This window comes from Megalobrama amblycephala, linkage group LG7, assembly GCF_018812025.1.
Source record: "Megalobrama amblycephala isolate DHTTF-2021 linkage group LG7, ASM1881202v1, whole genome shotgun sequence".
NCBI lineage: Eukaryota > Metazoa > Chordata > Actinopteri > Cypriniformes > Xenocyprididae > Megalobrama > Megalobrama amblycephala.
The window spans coordinates 23,776,763-23,796,826 of record NC_063050.1 but is presented as its reverse complement, the minus strand read 5'-3'; the positions used below and the strand labels follow the sequence as shown (position 1 = coordinate 23,796,826).

General features: G+C 38.2%; 1 protein-coding gene across 7 annotated transcripts in view; it reads left to right on the top strand.

Annotated features, from left to right (window-relative positions):
• Positions 1–20,064, top strand: part of znf827 (zinc finger protein 827) — an 81,139-nt gene that overhangs the window by 43,420 nt on the left and 17,655 nt on the right. For all 7 annotated transcript variants that reach the window (XR_007185765.1, XR_007185764.1, XM_048196661.1 and 4 more), the window contains exons 6-8: positions 13,085–13,324; positions 14,923–14,977; positions 15,055–15,155. Coding sequence is in view for 5 of the 7 variants with exons in the window: in XM_048196661.1 (XP_048052618.1) it covers positions 13,085–13,324; positions 14,923–14,977; positions 15,055–15,155 (396 nt within the window). In the remaining 2 variants the exon portion in view is untranslated. The remainder of the gene's footprint in view (positions 1–13,084; positions 13,325–14,922; positions 14,978–15,054; positions 15,156–20,064) is intronic.

Genomic DNA, 20,064 nt, shown 5'->3' with positions numbered 1-20,064 from the left:
CTTCACAGACACATTCAGGGGACACCTTAGACTTATATTACATCTTGTAAAAAAACGTTCGATGGCACCTTTAATATAGTTATTGTAATAGTTATCTTCAAAGTTATCATTCTTGGTGTGAATAGGCCTCATAACATAATCAAGTACCTTGCACATATTGACTTTAACTAACTTGGAAAAAAAATTGTTCACACAACTTAATTTGTCCTTTGTTTTAGTTAAATTGAGGCCATATTTTACTCATTTGTTTGCTTGTGGTAATGATTTATATATAAAAACGAGGTAAGAAATTAGTACTATGTGACAAATTTGTACAGCATGTCCATGACTTAACAAACGTGAGGGAATGAATTAGGACAACATGGCCATGGTAAACTAAGGGGACAAATTCATGGCCATGATATCTATTTTTTGTCATGTGCAAGCCTTCGTACTCTGTGTTTTGATTGTGAAATTTTCTATTTTTTTAGTTAGACTAGGCTAACTGCTCTGCATTCTAGCTTAGCACAAAACCTGCAGATCAGCCTACTAGCTTAATCTTTACTCTAATTCTCAATTACAATTTTTATATATATTCGTTTTTGTTTGATAGGGCATTACAAATGGCTAACCACTGGGGTCCTATGTATACTCAACTCAACGGGCAGACTAAATCAAAACCGCTTTAAGGCAAGCCACCCAAGGTTAGCAAAAACAGCATAACGCTGCGGTACGCAAAAAAAAAAAAAAGAGATGAGAGGACTTTAATAAATGTCTATGGAAGAGAGGCTTCACTACACTGAATATACAACTTTTGTGGGAAAAATATCGTATAATTTAATTAATCATCAGCCTATTGTCAATAATTTTGCAACATTTGGATTCAGTTTACGGCACTTCTCGTTCATTTTATGTTATCTGCAAACAGTGAATGGCTATCACACAACAGAAGTTCAATGAAGTCAAGGCTGTAATGTGATTGGTTTTCAAGACACAAGTGATCCAGAATGGCTGCGGAGCTTGGTATCTTCCAATAATAAGACCATCTCTGCAGTGGTATAATCTCAACATTTATTCCCAGGTTGCTCCAGGGGGATTATTCATGTGATAAGTTCATGGTTGCGTCATGTGAAGTTGATGAACCTGACCACAGGCCCTGGTTCGCTTGTAGCGATTAACAAAAATCGAGAAGAAAGTTAACACTGATTTGAATGTAAGCACTGACAAGACATGAGTAAGATTTTTTTATTTCTATGTTTTTTTCATGGTGTGAATAGCAGCTTTCCCATTTTGAGGAGTTGCATCACACGATTTAAAGTAGGTCACCTCCCCCAACCACCCCCCATCAAACCAGTTAACAATGTGTCGACTTCCCCCACATCTGTTTGATGGTAGATGTTTGCATCCTGGGGCTAATTACCACTGCCGTGTTAGTCCCTCCGCACTGATGGTTCCTGGGTTTCAACAGATGGACCATGATGTGGTGCTGCACCAGGGGGCACACAGGACCTAAGAGAGGACTGCCATCCTCTCATTCTCCACAATGCAACCTGCATTTGTCCCTACGGGTAGAGATACATACAATTACAACTTTTTCTCAAGGGGATTGTTTCTTGACCTGGTCATCTCTTCATCGTCTCTGCCAGGTTCTTGGCCTTTGTTATTATACCCAAAGCCGATTAGAGGCATCATACACAGCTCAGCAGTAAGACAACAGGAGCCATGCCAGCCAAGAGATACTGCGGTAGGCTGATGAGTGGCTGTAACCTCACAAATCCCACCTCAAAATTGTACTCCAGTGAGCTGGAATTGGTTGAGCTGGAATCCAATGAGCTCAAATTTAGAACTGATTATTCAAGAAACATATTTTGACAGTGGATGACTTTCAAAAGAGGAGCCGTGCAACAGCAGCATCTAAAAATGTAATTTGAAAAAGGAATGTGAAAAACATCTTATTGACGAGTCCAATGGATCTCAAACGTTGGAATGCCATTAGGTGGTACACAGCATGTCCCTGAAAATTTGCACTATTTTAACAATATATAAAGCATATTTTATTGAAATTGTTGTTTTTCTATATTGTATTTCTTTATTTGTATTTTCTATTTTATTCCTGTGCAAAATAGGAAACAACAAAAAATGAGGCGATTGACAGAAAAAGTAAATTATTATTGTTTGCCCCTAAAGTCTGTGAGCTGGTGAGTTTAAAGTGCGATCTGCTTTTGACTCACTGAAAAACTCTGGATTCAGCTCTGTTTTGACCATGACATCAATAATGAAACCAGAGAGAGCAGTTCAATTGCTTCTAAACAGATAGGGGAAGTTTAAAGATTGCATTTAATTATTAGGCATTAGTAGGGCTGGTCCGAATGCCATTTTTTGAAGCTTCGGTAGTAATCAACACTGAATATTCAAAGCTTCGGAGGGAGGGGGCTGAACTTATTCTTCTCTAATAAAGGCAGTGTAATGAGTAGAAATTGTATGTGTGACTTGAGCACTGCATGTATGTGCCAGTTGTGAAATGTCAATCACCTACATGAAGTCTGTCTAGTATCAATAACTCAAGCTAAGTGAGCTAACGTATCCCTATTTGCTCCGTACACAACGCCTTACAGTAGGAATCTCTGTGTCTATCTGTCTGTTTGCATTTTGATTATGTCGAGAACCGTTCATCCAATCGACTTCACACGTGGCGGGTGTGTTGCTGCGGACCCAACGGAGTACAGTGTTGCATTTGGCGCAATATGGACATGTGACACGTTCAGAATGAATAAACTTTTAATAAACTACAGAACAGCAAAATAATCTAACTGAAAGCTGCGCGCCTCACATGGGCAGGGCTTATGCACTAGTGATATAAAACACAGGTCTGTTAAGAGCTAATACTTTTAATAAGGTAGCCTAACATTTTTCTAAAAAACAAGGTTGGGTTCCTTCATCTGTCCATCCTATTAAAAATGGCTGGGCTACATAAGATAATTGTAAAAAAAAAAAAAAAAAAAATTTCAGATTATTTCCAGATTATTATGTAAACATTCAAGCGTGAATGAGAACCGTTTCGCGAGGGGGATGCCAGGTGTGAGAAAAACAAAACAAAAAAAGGAATATTCGAATCCCAAAATTGAAAATCAAATAACAACCCACCGAACGAATATTCAAATAATCAAATATTCAGGTCCAGCCCTAGGCATTAGTATGTTAGAATTGGATTGCAAAACTTATAAATGTGCAAGTTTTTTTTTTTTTTTTACAAAGAGCCAGTCAAAGGATGATGCTCTTGCATCAACATTATTTGTCAGACATGAATATTGGTTTTAATTAGAATGAAAGACTTATTATTGACCAATGCTGAAATATTTTTAGAGTCAAGTCACCTTTATTTATATAGCGCTTTTTACAATGCAGATTGTATCAAAGCAGCTTTACATTGATAACTGGTACATAATTTTTGCTGCACAGCAGCTCTTCAAGAATAGTGTCAATGCAGGCAGATCAAAGCACTGTTGAATAAATGTCAAGTCAAATGTCAAGTGTCCCCAACTAAGCAAGCCAAAGGCGACAGCGGCAAGGAACCCAAACTCCAACAGGTGACATCAGGTGGCAAACAAGTGGCAAATAGGTGTTAAAATGGAGAAAAAAAAAACCTTGGGAGAAACCAGGCTTAGTCGGGGGGCCAGTTCTCCTCTGGTGAACAGTGCTTTGTTACGAATCAGGTTGCTATCATAAGTCTGATAGGATCACAACATTCAAAGTATTTATTTCAGTTCCATCCAGTTGAGGATCGTATTCATCACGCCGGTATGGACGGTTTGTTGAGGAACTGTGCTACTGGCTGTCGTGTCGATGAGGCCTTCACAATGGATGATCCAGTTGACTCGATCTCTGCTGATACTTCAGGGCTGCGTTGTGGTCGTGTCCAATTGAGGATCGTATTCATCACGCCGGTATGGTCGGTTTGTTGAGGAACTGTGGCACTGGCTGTCGTGTTGATGATGTCTTCACAATGGATGATCTAGTTGACTCGATCTTTGCTGATACTTCAGGGCTGCGTTGTGGTCGTGTCAAGGCGCAGGTCCTTGGTCTCACCTGGATACGGCCCGGATCCGGTTGACTACGGTAAACCTCGGGATAAACAGAAAGACTAATATTAGCGTAGATGCCATTCTTTTTCTGATGTAACGAGTACATCTGGTGTTATAGGAAGTTGGCCTGAATTCTGAGATCGCAAGAGTGATCATTGATGGTGACTTGGTGGTACCTGTATGGTGGTACATAGCCTGAAAAGTTTCATAACCTATGGACTAGTTGATTTAAAGGAAGTCCTTTATAATGCTAGTTAAGAGTTGTGGCATGACATGCTGAAAAATCAGCAATGTTACACAATGGCCAAAGACATTCATTTACATACATGTATAGTTCAATAATTATTAAGAAATGGCATAAGAAATGGAAATTCAAAAACATATAATAACCTTCCAACAGAGTAACTGACAGATATTCAACCTTTTTACAAATGGGCTAGATTTAGCCCATAATAGTCCTCTCGAAAAACAAATACCTACGAATTATGCATAATAATAAGAACATTGCTTACAGCAGGTGATTGGACCCCCCAACAGTAATTGTACTGAAATATATTGTTGAAGGTTGGATTTGTTGCTTGTGGTTTTGTTACAGAAGTTGTGCTTTGAGGCTGTAAAATAAGATGAATTTAGCGACACCGGGCCAGAATTACTAACACAAACCCTCTTTTGGCATTAAAAAAGACTACTGTTGAGATTTACTAAAGACACGCAGTGCAGAATTAGCGTTGAAAAGGCGTTGACTGAGTTGTTTTTGTGGTTGACCTTATTGTATATGCATTTGACGGAGTTTCCCTTTCAGACACAAAGTTTATGGGAGGAGAGTATTTAAATGAATCACGCAACGCGATTTACTAATGTTTGCGCTAGTCAATTACTGGTATTTGCGCCATTATTTAATGCCCCAAAAAAGCATGTCTTAACCCATTTTGTGACATGGTTGCAATTGTTGCTGCTAGGAGGAGACACCACAGAGAACAGAGAGCGCGTGGTAGAAGGGAGAAAATATTTTCCACTCATTTAAATTTCTTTGGAATGCCAGAGGTTGACGTTATCCGTATATTACATATAACAAGTTACGCCTGTGTCGACCTGCACCTGATGAGCATCAGCTCTGCTTATTTGCGACCCAATGCTAATTTGCGCTGCTTTTGGTAGATTGCGTTGGTCATTATGTAAATGATTTGACTGCGTCTGCGTTCTTTAATTTGCGCGTCAGCAGTAGATCACGTGCAAAACTTGCCACTCCCATCGGTGCATTTGTAGAATTACATTCTCACGCTAATTTGTCCCGTTTAGTAAATCTGGCCCACAATGTCTTAAAGGGGCTTTTACCATACAAATTGTCAAACAGATAACTACCATAACACAGTGAATCCTGAGCTTGCATTTCGAAATTCATCGCTTTGAACCATGACCGTTAAAATATCCATACCAAAAAAGGAAGAAAAAACCCCAGACAATCGACTACTTGGTTGTTGGATGGCTAGTAGACCACCTTTACCCATGCCCAGCTTAAAAGATTATCCCCACATGTATTTTGCAACTGCAAAAAGACAGTCTTTTCACCATCTAGAGTGAAGATACTCCTCCACATGAAATGAAACCACTGTGAGGCCTGCACGGCCATTTGACCATTTCCTGCATCACACACAACCCGGCATCCATCCAGGAGCCTCTTCAGGGGCATGTGGAGCACTGATTCTCTCTTGCTTTCTCTCTCTGGCTGAGCTGAGGTGAGTGTTGCATCATGATGTGCTGAATTATTGAGAGGCTGTTCGGCCGCTGGTCTGGGATCAGCTCTCCCTTGTCTCTTTGCGGGTTGCGGTTGCTCTGGACCTCTTTGAAGCAGCTGAACTTTTCACCTCGTGTCTAAGCGGGTCATCCTTTCCGTCGGGCCAGAGGAGACGTAGTGCAGAATGACAACCTCATTCTCTATCCTCCTCCACCTCTGTATCACCCTCTCTGTCTCTTTCTTCCTCTTTACCTCTCGCTTTTTTTCTTTTCTGTTTCTGCACCTCTGATGCTTCGTCGACTGGCCAACTAATATGACTAATAAAGGACAGTGAAGTTTTTTTAATTATGACAAAAATGTATGTATATTTATCAAGACTATATATATATATATATATATATATATATATATATATATATATATATATATATATATATATATATATAATTTGCCTGTAAGTAGTGCTTCAAAATGTTATAAATTTAAAGACTCAACCTTTCCAAGATGAAACAACAATAAATTCGTCTATCTGCCTGACTGTTCACTTGTCGAACAATGTAACCAATCCTGATTTTCTATCTTTATTTCATCTGCCTCATCAGGCTTCCCCGTCCTTTCCCTATTTGCATCTCTTCTGTGTGCATCAATTCCCTTTCTCTCTCTCTGTCTCATCTCCAAATTCATATTCTCAGGCTACTGTACAGTGCATCAAAGTGCATGTGACAAGTGGGGTTTGCATGTGTTGAATGACTAATGCTCTGAGGCTGTCAGATTGTTTAGTATGCCAAACGGATGCGGTGGGAACGATGGTTGATTCATGCTTTCATTGTCTAAATGAGGGTGATGAAGTTTGCGGCGCGTGTCTTTGTCACCAACCTTCATCGCTTTATTATATGACGCCTCTGAAATGTTTGACGTTGAAATACTGGTGGGTGAAAGAAGACACATAATATAATTATAGGTAGTTTACTTGAAACCTTTTGTCAAGTTGACATGTCCTGTGGTGTGACGTGCTATATGCTGTCTGATACTATTTTTAGCGGCATTTTTCCTGTTTGTATTGATACATTCAGTTTGTTTGAGCCCACATTAACTGAAAAACTGCATGCAATATTTATACTTTAAAAAAGTAACAACTGAGTATTATTTAAAATGAAGAGTTATTGCAAAAGGCTGACTTAAAAGAAATTGTAACGGTCTCGTTCGGCTTTGGTTTCATTTTCATTCCGTTCCCTGTTCCGCTTTGCCTGAGTTCTGTTTGCTAGTTAGTTTCCTTAATGTCTGATTATGTTCACCTGTGGTTCATTTAGTTCCTTCATTAACTGTGTATTTAAGCCTTTAGGCTGCGTTCAGACTGTCAGTCTAAATCTGATTATTTGTATGCCTGTTTGGAGTCTGATCTAAAATTATCGATGTCCGCACTGTTTATCACAACTGTTCAGATCCGATTTGTGTGTCCATGCCGCTCTTTCGTTTTCCGGAATATCTGCAAAACAACAATCGCAACGTGGAGGGGTTTGCAATATAGATGTTGTCTTATTTACAACTTGACAATGTGTCAAGTGCATCTTCTGAGGCAGCGGCAGAAATGTAGGAGGCTGGTATGAGCAGCTTATTCCGTGCTGTTGTCTCTGCCGTTTTAAAAATATGTCTCTGTAATATTGTCATTTTCTGCTCGTTCAGCACTTTGCAACAACACAATGTTGTTTCTGCAGCGACTTTCAGCATATTTTCTGTAACAACTTCTGATGTTTACCTTTTATGTGCCTTGAGAAAGTCAGATAAACCATGCACAATCTGATCAGGGGTGCGTTTCCCATACAACAATGTAACTCACTGCTTCGCTACCATAGTACGATGCATCGTTGAACAAATCAACTAGCTAGTCATGACTGTTTTCCAAAACCGTATTGTTGCAAACCTGTTAAATTAATCCGTTTGAGATAGAATTAATGCTAGATTTTTTGCTATAAATTACAGATATGGCATCTGAGGACTAATTCTCATTTTTCTCAGTTTTTTTGCTTTATTTCCAGATTCAATCAGACTCGTTCCTACGTACTAAAGCACATACGTACATGCACACTCTCCAAAAAAGGTGCTTAAAATCTAAAATATGTAAATGACATTTGTATATATTCAAAACTAAAGATAAACATTGTATTTAATGTCAGCTTGCTTATTTTGCTCACGATAACGATTAAGTGCACGTCATAAAAACAAGAAACTGTGCTTCTAACCGTCGAGAGCTGTCGTTCTAACCACACAAGTTTGCGATGCAGTTGGCGAATGTTCGTTTGAACTATGGTTTCGTGAAACACCAAATCATTGAACTATGATAGTAATGACGGAACTTGCAATGTTAGTTGATTGAAATGAAATGAAACATAATTTGAATAGGATTTCAAACCACATATGAATGTAGTTTGAAACGGTAGTTTTTTTTTTTTTTTTGTTTTTTTTGGCCGTTCACACTTGCTAAATCTGATCGGATTTCAATCGGATACACACAAAATATGGATTTGCCTTAGTTTCCTCAGTGTTTTGTCTGGTATTGTTTGTTTGTGTGGAAATGATATATGAGTTTGATTCCTGTGTTCTGTTGCGTGTTTCAAAGTGAAGACTTTGTTAAATAATATATATTCATGTATATATGTTAGCTCTTGATTGATTTCCTGCGTCGTGCAATCATTGCCTTGAACGTGAAAGAAATGTGAATTTGAATTTTATAATTTTTGGCATATGATATTTAACCTAACATCTTAATGCTGATTAGAAAAAAGAAAAAAATGTGAATGTTTTACATCAACTACAGACAGCTTAGAACTGCATCAGTTAGAAACTACAGTTTAAATTTTGCAATGTATTGATGACTTTAGGGGGGTGGCCAATATGGCAATATGACCAAATTTGTATTTGAGTAATTTTATTTCATTATAACAATATAAATCATGAAATAGTTATTTATATATATATATATATATATATTATTGAGAGTAAAAAAGAAGCAACTACTTTTAAGTTTTTCAGGTACAATAGCTCTAACATTACCATTCAAGTAAGAAACTTACTATTACAGAAATGTAATCAAAGGTAAAATTAAAAACTGCATAGTCTTCACTGTATAAAATATACATTGATTCTTATTAAAGCTATAAAAGTTATTCAGTCAAGAGCAGTAGTTGATTTTCTCCTTGTTTTGTTGTTTGATTAACATTAAGGACACAGACAGCAGCAGGTACAGTATATTAGGCTGCTTGTATCAATTTGTCCTTCTCCCACCTTTCATTGTCAGAGTCAGGAAATCATTGAGTGCATTTACATACACATTCTTTAAATCATTATGATTAAGCCTACAATGTGCATGGTCATGTAAATGCATTAAACCATTTTCCTTTATCGGCGTGAGGTCATAAATGGCATAAGCATAAACCGATTAATTTTTCAGCTAGATTTTTGCCCATTATCCTGATTTTGCCTGGTATGTAAACACCTTAACCCACACTCTGTTGACTTATTAAAGTTCATGTGTGATATGTGACAGAAAAGCATCCTTTAGTGTGGATTCAAGTGTATACCCTGTTGAAAAAACCAGCAGGTATGTTTTGAAGCATGGCAGCTGGTTTGAGCTGGTTTAAGCTGGTCCTTAGTTGGTCATGAACTGGTTTAAGCTTGTTTAAGCTGGTCAAGTGCTGGCATTAAGCTGGATCTAAGCAACTAGCTCCGGCTCAGGACCAGCTTAAACCAGCTCATGACCAACTAAGGACCATCATAAACCAGCTCAAACCAGCTGCCATGCTTCAAAACATACCTTATCAGCATATGTTTTTTCAACAGGGTATTGTACACTTCAACTTTTTCTCGAAATTATAAATATGTGTTCTCATCCCGTGCAACCAAAAGAGACATGGTACAGTTGTTGAAACTGCAAACATCAGAGTGGGTTAGGGTTAGGGTTCCAATTTCATTTTGACGTCACTACCGGGGAGTACACGCAAGCACCAAAACTCAACAGGTCTATAGCACATGCGCTAACCACTTTACCATAGAATCGACATGTCTGTGTTTTCTATTTGTTTTCCTTGAATCTGCACTGGTGTAAGATTGTCAGAGCTCACAGGAGAGATTTAGCAGGCAGGAATCTTTGATAGACCAGATGGCTAAACAGATAGTTGCCACTGGTCAACCTCGGTTTAACCTCCCTGCACCACTGAGCTTTCAGTGTATGTTTCCTTTCTGTATTTACTCATGATAATTTTGCTTATCTAACACACTGGCTATTTTAGATGCTTTCAAAACAGTGACGATTAGGGTTGTGCTCTCTTCCTCATAGTGTCCTGTTCTCTACATCACTCTTTCTACGTACATGTGTACAAATGCATTTGAAAGCAGTTACTGACGTCACTGAACCCAATTCGAGAGTGCATTGCTGTGTGTGTGTGTGTTGTGAGACTGCGTGTCCCCTAAATGACCCCAGCCCTCAATCTGGCTCCAGGCACTTTATTAAGGGATTAACGGGCTAGTGGTTGTCAGTGTCCCCGTGTGCCTTTGCCTCCTCCAGCTCCTGACACCTGGGCACACTACTGACCCCCCCACCACACACACACACACACACACACGCATACGCACACTTGCACACGCTCAGACACTGTAAACATACACTGTACTCACACACAATCTAGGTCAGAGCCAGACAACAACACTCCGACAGACCCTGCCCAATAACGCTCGCTGTTAACGGGAGGGGTGGAGGTCACCCGGCCTACCCACAATCTCCTGCTCCCTCGTCTCTGGCCAGACAAAATTCATATGGTTACGCCCCCTCTGCCTCCCCCCCCCCCCAGCTGTCTGATCAAGCGTGGTCACCCCTGAGAAGCATATGCCATCTACTGCTCAGCTGTACATACTGTCAGAAGTCTGATCTGATAAGAGAAACAGGCTAAACGTTTTTCTACCCTCAGATTCGAATGCAGGGAGCAGACCTCTTTGTTTTTCTATATCAGAAAGGCTGAGTGAGTTTACAAGAGCTGGTTTTAATTAAATGAACTGCGGAGTTCCTATGAGCTCACTGAGTGTCTGTCTTGTTTGTCCTGTCGTGGCGCTTGCGTGTTTTTTAGGCTAACCAAAGAAAGTTCTTGAAACCTTTTGAAGTTTGTAAATATGCTGTCAAGTTCAACCCTCATTGTTGTGTTCTGCTTTATACCTCTGCACTTTATGACACAAAAACAAAACACAAACGCCCCAGGTATCCAGCCAAATTTTGCCATTTGTTCGAATGGCACTACGTATTTTCTGGTCCCCCTTTTTATAAAAACAAAAAACAAGGAATTGATTGTATTTGAAGGAGTTTTGTTGTACTCTTTGTTTTTGGCTTAGCCTTGAGCAGTGAGTAAGAAAAAAAACATTCTGAGTCATTTCGACCAGATTTCAAACCCCCTTTTTTAAGCCAAATTATAGACATCTGCTTCAGCTTGAACCGCCTTTGGTAAAAGCCTTATCTCAATGATGCCCTTGTCTCTGTAGCAGTTTAAAACTCAAATGAGTCATAAAGTGGACAACCAGGCTCAAATTTAAATATGTTGCACATGACAGTGAGTTCATGTCTGTGCTTCCTTTGGCGAGGGGGCTTATAGGTTACAAAATCTTGCTTCTTGGTTTTGCACAGTGCAGAAAATGTGGGTGATTACCAGGACATTGCTATGCGATTGCCTGGGTGTTTACTGGCCCAATTAAAGAGAGCCTAGTTATGGCTCAGGTCCTTCCTTCACTGCATGTCTATGAGACTGGGCTGGACTGGGTTGATATTTCATAACGCAATGACAAAGAAATACAAAGAAATTATGAACACATGCAAAAATGAGAGAACCAATGAAAAATTAATAACTGTAATTGTTGTAGTCAGTGTATGCTTTTTCCTGTGAGCTTTTTATAAATAAAACCTGTAGCTTGCCAAATATTTTGTCAGATACAAACCTTAACTAAGTTAAATGTTTTGTTCTTCCCTCATATTGTGTATTAAAGCTATTAAGTGATTCAGCAAGTTCTAGTGGCTTGCAAGATTTTTTTTTTCTTTTCTGCTACAGATTCGGGTGTGTGAGATAAAATATATTTCTAAATTTTTTGAATTCTTCCCTTCTATTTAAAATATTTAAAAACCAGCAATATAGTACAGAGATATATACGTATTCAGATACAGTGTTGGTGTCTGAGGCAAATTCTTGGCTCAGAGCAAAAAAGTCACAACAAAGACAATAAATATTATTATTGCCAAAAAATGTATCCAAAAATACTGTGTTGAGTCAAAATTCCACATGGAATGCATTCTTTGGGTAGTGATAAAAAAATTAAAATATTTCCCATCCTATGACCAAGAAATGTGAAAATGACATTGATCAGGGTCAGAAACAAGTTTTTGAAAAATTCATGGAATTTCAAATAAATGTTATTATTGATAAAATATGTAAAAAAAAAAAAAAAAAAATCACAGCATGTCACGTCAGTTTTACCCACTTTATGCATTCTAGGGTTGAGCATCTATTTTCAACACTGATTATAATAAGAAATGTTTCTTGAGTTCCAAATCAGCATATTATAATGATTTCTGAAGGATCATGTGACAGTGAAGACTGGAGTAATGGCTGCTGAAAACCCAGCTTTGCCATCACTGGAAAAATTACATCTTAAAATAAATTACAATAGAAAACAGAAACGTTTTAACGGTAGTGTATAGTGGGGGTGTAATGGTACACTAACATGACGGTTCAGTACATACATTGGTTTTCAAGTCACGGTTCGGTACTTTTTTTTATTAAACTGTGAAACACTGGCTGAGAGATTACATGTAAACATCGAACGATCATGTCTCCTTCTTCTGTGCTTTTTACTGGTAGCAAACAGTGTTGCTGTAAATTTTTTAATGTAGAATAAAATAAAAAATTATCACCTGTGGTGGATCTGCTGCAAAATGACTCAAAATGACTTGTGACCTTAGTGGTAAATTTTTCCAAGGAACATCCAGAGGCATCTGAGTACCTTATGCCTGATCTTGCCTCAGGACTTCCACTGACTATCACATGTGCAAATTGCACCACTGTGTACCATTGATGCTGTTGCCAAATATACTCCTTGTTCTGGCCACTTCTGCCAAAAGCTTTCATTACTTTAAATCTTTGCCTGAAGCTGAAGTTCAACAATTTTATTTGTTGAAATCCCATGAACTTCTAATTAGATCAGTGTTATTATGGTCATTTGCAAATGGAATAACATTGATTTTAATTTGTGTTTTCAGAGAATAACAAAGACGCTTGCATCCAGAACGTCATAGTGAAGGCGGAGCCTATGGAAGTGGACCCGCCCCTAGAATTGGCCCCACCCTCCTCTCATCTGCTGGGTTTCAGCACTTCAGGGGCATGTGAGAAGAAGGAACCAATTGTCAACCTCCCAGATCCTTTGCCCCGCCCCCAAAATGACCTCTTCTCCCAGGACATATCAGTCAAAATGGCCTCTGAGCTGCTTTTCAAACTGTCTGGTAAGTCTCTATAAAAGAAGAAACAGGGTGGACTGTCCGTTTAAAAAAAAAAAAAAGAGCTCTCTGCATCGACAGTCTTCATGTTTTCTTCTTCATCGTGATTGCTGCACTGACACACTAGAGAGTGGAGGGATATTTGTGGTGTTAAATGATGGCAGGATTGAGCTTTTCTTCCAAGAGCGTTCTGGGGATTAGCAGAGACAAACCTGCCCCCAGTGCTCCTCGCTGCCAGCTACGGCTCTTTTTAAATGCCATCTAGCACCTCGGAAGCCGATCACAAAGCCCCCACCCCACCCCCCTCCACACATACACACACACACACACACATATATATATATATATATATATATATATATACACACACCCAAACCTCACACTCACGCCATTCGCACCCTCCCAACTCCCCCCTACCCCATGGGAGTGGTGTGTAGCTGCACAGTGTGTATGTATAACCCCTCAACCCTCGACTCCCTCAGATTGTTCTCAAACATTCTGGCTCAAGCACACTCGGTTGCACACACTTCCCTTGTCTCTCTCTCTTTCTCTCTCTCTCTCCCTCTTGCTCCTGTGCAGCATCGTCATGGCAACGCAGAGAGCCCTTCCATCCTCTGTGAGCCGTGTGACCGAGAGGGTGTCAGGGAGAGGGGGCTTAGGAAGTGCCACCCAGGGAGCAAGGTCATTACCAGACCACCAGAAGAGAGAAAGACAGGCAGATAGACAGACAGACATATAAGATACTGTTCTCTTTTGCCCTCTGTTTTTTGATATTTTAAATGCAGTTTTGAAAAAACATGCTTTTAAAAATCTAACCACTGCAATCCCTGCTGAAAAGACTGTCTTTAATCAGCATGCATATTCAAAATCCTTAAAACATCCTTAAAACAAAATTAATTTGCTGAAGTAAAATTGTGTAATATATTAAGACTTCTTTTCATATAATATATCTTAAATTTATTGAATTCTAATATTTATTGAAATTTGTTAATATTTATTGTAATATTGCCCCACTGGGAAATATTTTTTAAACCCCACTAAATTTTGTTAGATTTGTTCTTAAAACAATAAAAAAAAACAGTTTGAAATGAGAATTCAATTTATATTCTCTGAATATATTTTTGAAATTTCAAGTAAATGTATCTTGTTTTGAAAATGTTTCTATTTTTACTGGAAAACAAGAATTTCATGCTGATTTAGCTGGTTGACAATATAAAGTTAACTCAATTTTTATGACTATAAAAAATGTATTATAAAATGATATAAAATTATTGAAATCATCATTGACTTTTATAAGATTAAAATGAACAAATACATTTTATAGGGGAAAAAACTATTTTATAGCACTATTGGTGAAACTGGATATTGGTCTACCAGCAAAAGGACCAGTGTGCAAAAACACAATGTATGCTGGAGACCAGCAATTATAGTTTTTTTTTTTTTCATCAGGGATGGATTATTGGTCAGTTTTATTAATCAATAGTTCTATTAACAAAAAAAAACAAAAAAAACATATATTTACACTGACTAGTGGTAAATGATTTTTGTAAGTACAACATTACAAAAATGATTCTCTTTAATTCCATTGTGTTTTTCTTTTTCAGAAAAAGTAAGTAAAGCAAATGAAAACAAAGACAATGCATCATTCGGTATACACAGGTAGGTTTACTAGATATGCTTACAGAATTTAGCTTCTCACATTAAGTGAATCTAATGGTAGCTTTATGATTTTCCAGCCCTTTCCTAGACGACCGCTTTAGACAATCACCTTTCAGCACGCGCTCCAAGAGCTCTTCCCCAGCTGAAGCCGGATCTTCAAGCAGGGTTGCCCAGCAAGGTAAGAACCTCTCCTCCGCACCAGCCAAGACCCTTACCGTACTCGCATTCAGCGTCCATAATTGACACACCTAGTAACCGATCATAAATATTTCCTACTGTCCATGAAACTGTACATTTCATTGTTTCTTTTTTTAATTATTAATTTTTGTCCCTATGAGAGTGCTATTATTTCAGTGTTTCCTATATATTTTTAATATAAACAAAAAAACAAAAGTAAAGCGGCAGCCCCTCACGGATGACTGCCACATAAACTAACACAAAACAACAACATCAAGTCCTGGTCTTCTCTTGTCTTCCACTGTCATCTCTCCTCCTTCTGGAGCTCCTCTGTGGGACTCGCTCCGTTCCCATGGCTCTCGGCCCCACCCTGCTTGCGACAATGACAATGTAGGGCGCATGTCATATGATGTTTGTTCCTAATATGTTTTGTTGCGTTAGTGTTAAGAATATTCAACATATATGTTGCGATGAACATCTGGAGAGTGGAGAAAAAACTCCAATAATTTTTTCCACTGACAACATCTCTTGTTTTTAGTGAATATTTGTATGTATCTGGCATCACTGATTTTTACAATTTAATGTAGGCCATTAGGCTATTATGCTTATTTCAAAGCTACTGTCCACTAACAAGTCATTTTTATGTGGATTTGGATTTCATTTTGGACCTTGCTCACATCTACATAGATCTCTATGCACACAAGCAACCCCTCTCATCTAATGCGAGGCTACAGAGGCCCCTCGTGCTCCCACCCAGCTTTGAGACCGCTGCACTGGGCAGCTGGCACTCCCTGCCTCCCTCTACTGGCCCCTCTGGCAAAGGGTAATTAGTTTGCGCTCGCCTGGCCCGATTCCCTACACCAGTTAATGAAAAAATGATTGGGTTTTTCGTGTCCAGGGTGCGTGAAAGTTAATTCACTACACACTCAGACATGCGTTCATTCTTACGCACAGACACAAAGCAGACGTACACAAATCACATAAGAGCGGCCGGGACCCTTGCCTATCTTTTTTCATCTCTCTTTCTCTTTATAATTCTTTCTGTTACTCCATCTTTCTTTGGCATTTTCATTGCTAAGTGTATAACACCTTATGACCTGGTGTGGGTAGTAACTCCTACTCCTTAGTTAAGACAAAGAGCTCTAATTTTTTATTTTTAACAGCATAATCAGTGGTTGAAAAATAATGAATTGCTCTAAAATAGTTTTGTATTTATGCCAAAGAGAAACTTAATCAGTGTTTGTTTGCGTGTGTCTGTATTGCCAATTTGATAGCTTTTGTATAAAAATGGCCTTTATGTTGCACTTATATGCAACAGATGAACATCATTGTCTGCTTTTACATCTTAATTTCATTTTTTTTTTTTACTTAATTGCATTATCATACTTAACTTCATTGGGTCTGTGTCATTTTGTGTGTGCGTGTGTGTGTTTGTTCTTGTGTAAATGGTTTATGAGGACACAAATGTGTATAATGACATGGGTATTACAACGTAAAACATGGTTTATGAGGACACTTCATGTGTCCTCGCAAACCAAATGGCTTAAAAAACATACTAAACTGTTTTTTTTATTTTTTTGTTATTTTTTATTATTGTTCAAAAAATGCAGACAATTTCCTGTGATGGGTAGGTTTAGGAGTGTTGGGGGATAGAATATACAGTTTGTACAGTATAAAGACCATTACGTCTATGGAGAGTCCCTGTAAACCACATATGTGTGTGTGTGTGTGTGTGTGTGTGTGTGTGTGTGTGTGTGTGTGTGTGTGTGTGTGTGTGCGTGTGTGTGTTTGTGTTTGTGTGTAACAATGCTCTTCTATCCTCGACTCTTGCCCCAAGTCATCTTCAGCATCACTGCGGAGGCTGTCTCATCTCTCTCTAATAACACTAATTAAACCATTAACCACTTCAAGGCATTGATGTAGATACTCTAGTGTCTCAATTATGCGTCAATGCCTTAATTTTTTTGTTTCAGGGTCATGAATTCTGTACATTTGACCCCAAACATTGCTAACCTGCATCCAGCTGGCTGAACAAGGAACTAGCTGGATAGTTCACCCCCAAAAGTTATATTATCATTTACTTACCCAGAACATAAAAGAAGATACTTTAAAGAATGTCCAAAACAACAATTTGGACCCCACTGCCTTTCATTATATGGACAAAAATCTCTGAAACATTCTTTAAAGCATTCTTTAAAAATCTGTATCTTTTATGATTTTTAAAATTCTTTTAAAATTGGTCTCTTATGTTCACTAAGACTGCAATTATTTGTTCAAAAATACAGTAAAAAAACCCCAGAAAGAACAGTGTTTATTTGAAATAGAAAACTTTGTAACATTAAAAATGCTTTTACTGTCACTTAAGATCAATTTAATGCATCCTTGCTAAATAAAAGTATTCATTTCTTGAAAAAAAAAAAAAAAGTTTTACTGACCTCAAACTATTAAACGGTAAGGTATCTTTGTTTTCTGAAGAATAAAAGAAAGTCATACAGGTTTATAAAGAAATGAATGTGAATAAATGACGATTTTCATTTTTGGGGGAACTAAAACTACCTTTAAAGGTGCCATCAAACATTTTTTTACAAGATGTAATATAAGTTTCAGCTCAAAATACCCCACAGATTTTTTTTAATTAATTTTTTTAACTGCCTATTTTGGGGCATAATTAGAAATGCGCCGATTCATGCAGCGGCCCCTTTAAATGCTGGCACTCTCCGCCCCCGGAGCTCGCAGTTACCTTAAACAGTGCATAAACAAAGTTCACACAGCTAATATAACCCTCAAAATGGATCTTTACAAAGTGTTCGTCATGCATGCTGCATGCATGTGTCGGATTATGTGAGTATTGTATTTATTTGGATGTTTACATTTGATTCTGAATGAGTTTGAGGCTGTGATCTGTGGCTAATGGGCTAAAGCTAACATTACACACTGTTGGAGAGATTTATAAAGAATGAAGTTGTGTTTGTGCATTATACAGACTGCAAGTGTTTAAAAATGAAAATAGCGACGGCTCTCTTGTCTCCGTGAATACAGTAAGAAACGATGGTAACTTTAACCACATTTAACAGTACATTAGCAACATGCTAATGAAACATTTAGAAAGACAATTTACAAATATCACTAAAAATATCATGTTATCATGGATCATGTCAGTTATTATTGCTCCATCTACCATTTTTCTCTGTTGTTCTTGCTTTCTTACCTAGTCTGATGATTCAACTGTGCACAGATCCAGACGTTAATACTGGCTGCCCTTGTGTAATGCCTCGATCATGGGCTGGCATATGCAAATATTGGGGTGTACATATTAATGATCCCGACTGTTACGTAACAGTCTGTGTTATGTTGAGATTCGCCTGTTCTTCGGAGGTCTTTTAAACAAATGAGATTTACATAAGAAGGAGGAAACAATGGAGTTTGAAACTCAGTGTATGTCTTTTCCATGTACTGAACTCTTGTTATTCAACTATGCCAAAATAAGTTCAATTTTTAATTCTAGGACACCTTTAAGCTTGTTAAGAAGTCTGGTTGTCACCCTTGTTCCAAAAACATATATTGGTTCCCAGCAATGCAGGTCTTTTCTACAGGGAAGGAGGGAGAGAGGTTAAGAAAAATTCATCAACAATAAGAAAATGAATGTATTAGGTGAGAGTCATATGCATTGCACAGGCATTCGTTCGCTCATGTCCCCCCACTGAGGCATTGTGGGAAGGTGCCATCTTTTCCCTGGCAGTCCCCAGGCTCTGTGTCACACCAGAGCTGTCAGCACCACATCACGCCGCACTGCCTCTTGGTGGGACGTGAGTCAGACGCACAGGTTCATATGAGCGGTGTGATTCAGTGGAACCGTGGGCCCCGGGGTGACGAGGCTGATTCAGTGCCCTGTGTCTGATTGTGTGTTGCCTTTTCTAAACTCGCTCATAGATTGAAGCAGAGGGCAAAACACCCACTGTAGTTTTAATTAAAGCTCTTATGCAGTGCAGGTCAGCGCGGGGGACGGCTGGGAGACGGCACACACATGGCATCGTTATTTAATTATGCGGTTTAGCGATGCTAATTCATGCTGGTAGTGTGGCAATACTAATCAAGTTGAATCTTTAAGATTGAAATGTGGTCAAAACATCATCCAGTAATATTAAGTTTGATATCAACAAGTGCTCAAAGGTGTAAATTATGTATAAAAAAGTATAAATTATGCAAAAATTAAAATTCTATTGTAACATCAAAATTTTTGTTTCCATTCATGGAACATAAAAGAAGGTATGGTGAAAAATATTTGTGGACCCTGACATTTGTCAGAATACACTACCATTTAAAAGTTTGGGATCTGTTAAGATTTTTTAATGTGTTGGAGAATCTCTTATGCTCACAAAAGCTACATTTATCTGATCAAAAAGTAATTTCAAAGAACTGTTTTCTAATTTATCCATTCTGTTTTCTCTTATGCAGTGCAGGTCAGTACGGGAACCTTCATTTTGTTCCAAACATGTATGACGTTCTTCCATTCTTGGAACACAAAAGAAGATATACTGAAAAATATCTGTGACCACTGTTGATTGGATTGTTCATTTTTCAAAATACCTTCTTTTGTGTTCTGCAGAAAAAGAAAGTCATTTAGGTTTGGAATGACATGAGCCTGAGTAAATGATGAGAGAATTTTTTATAATTTTTGGGTGAACTCTTTCAACTCTTTTAACTTTCAAATGAGAAAAAGATGGTTTACTGCTCAGCACACCAAGAAAAAAAAATGTATCTCTTAAAGAGAGATTTAATTTCTCTCTTTCAGCAGGGAAATTAAATGGAGACCAAATTGTGAATTTAAAGTCTACTTCTCTGATTTGTTTATAAATCAAATAAAAGGCCAACAATAAAAATAACTACCTAGGTTAGCTGATTACCTTAGA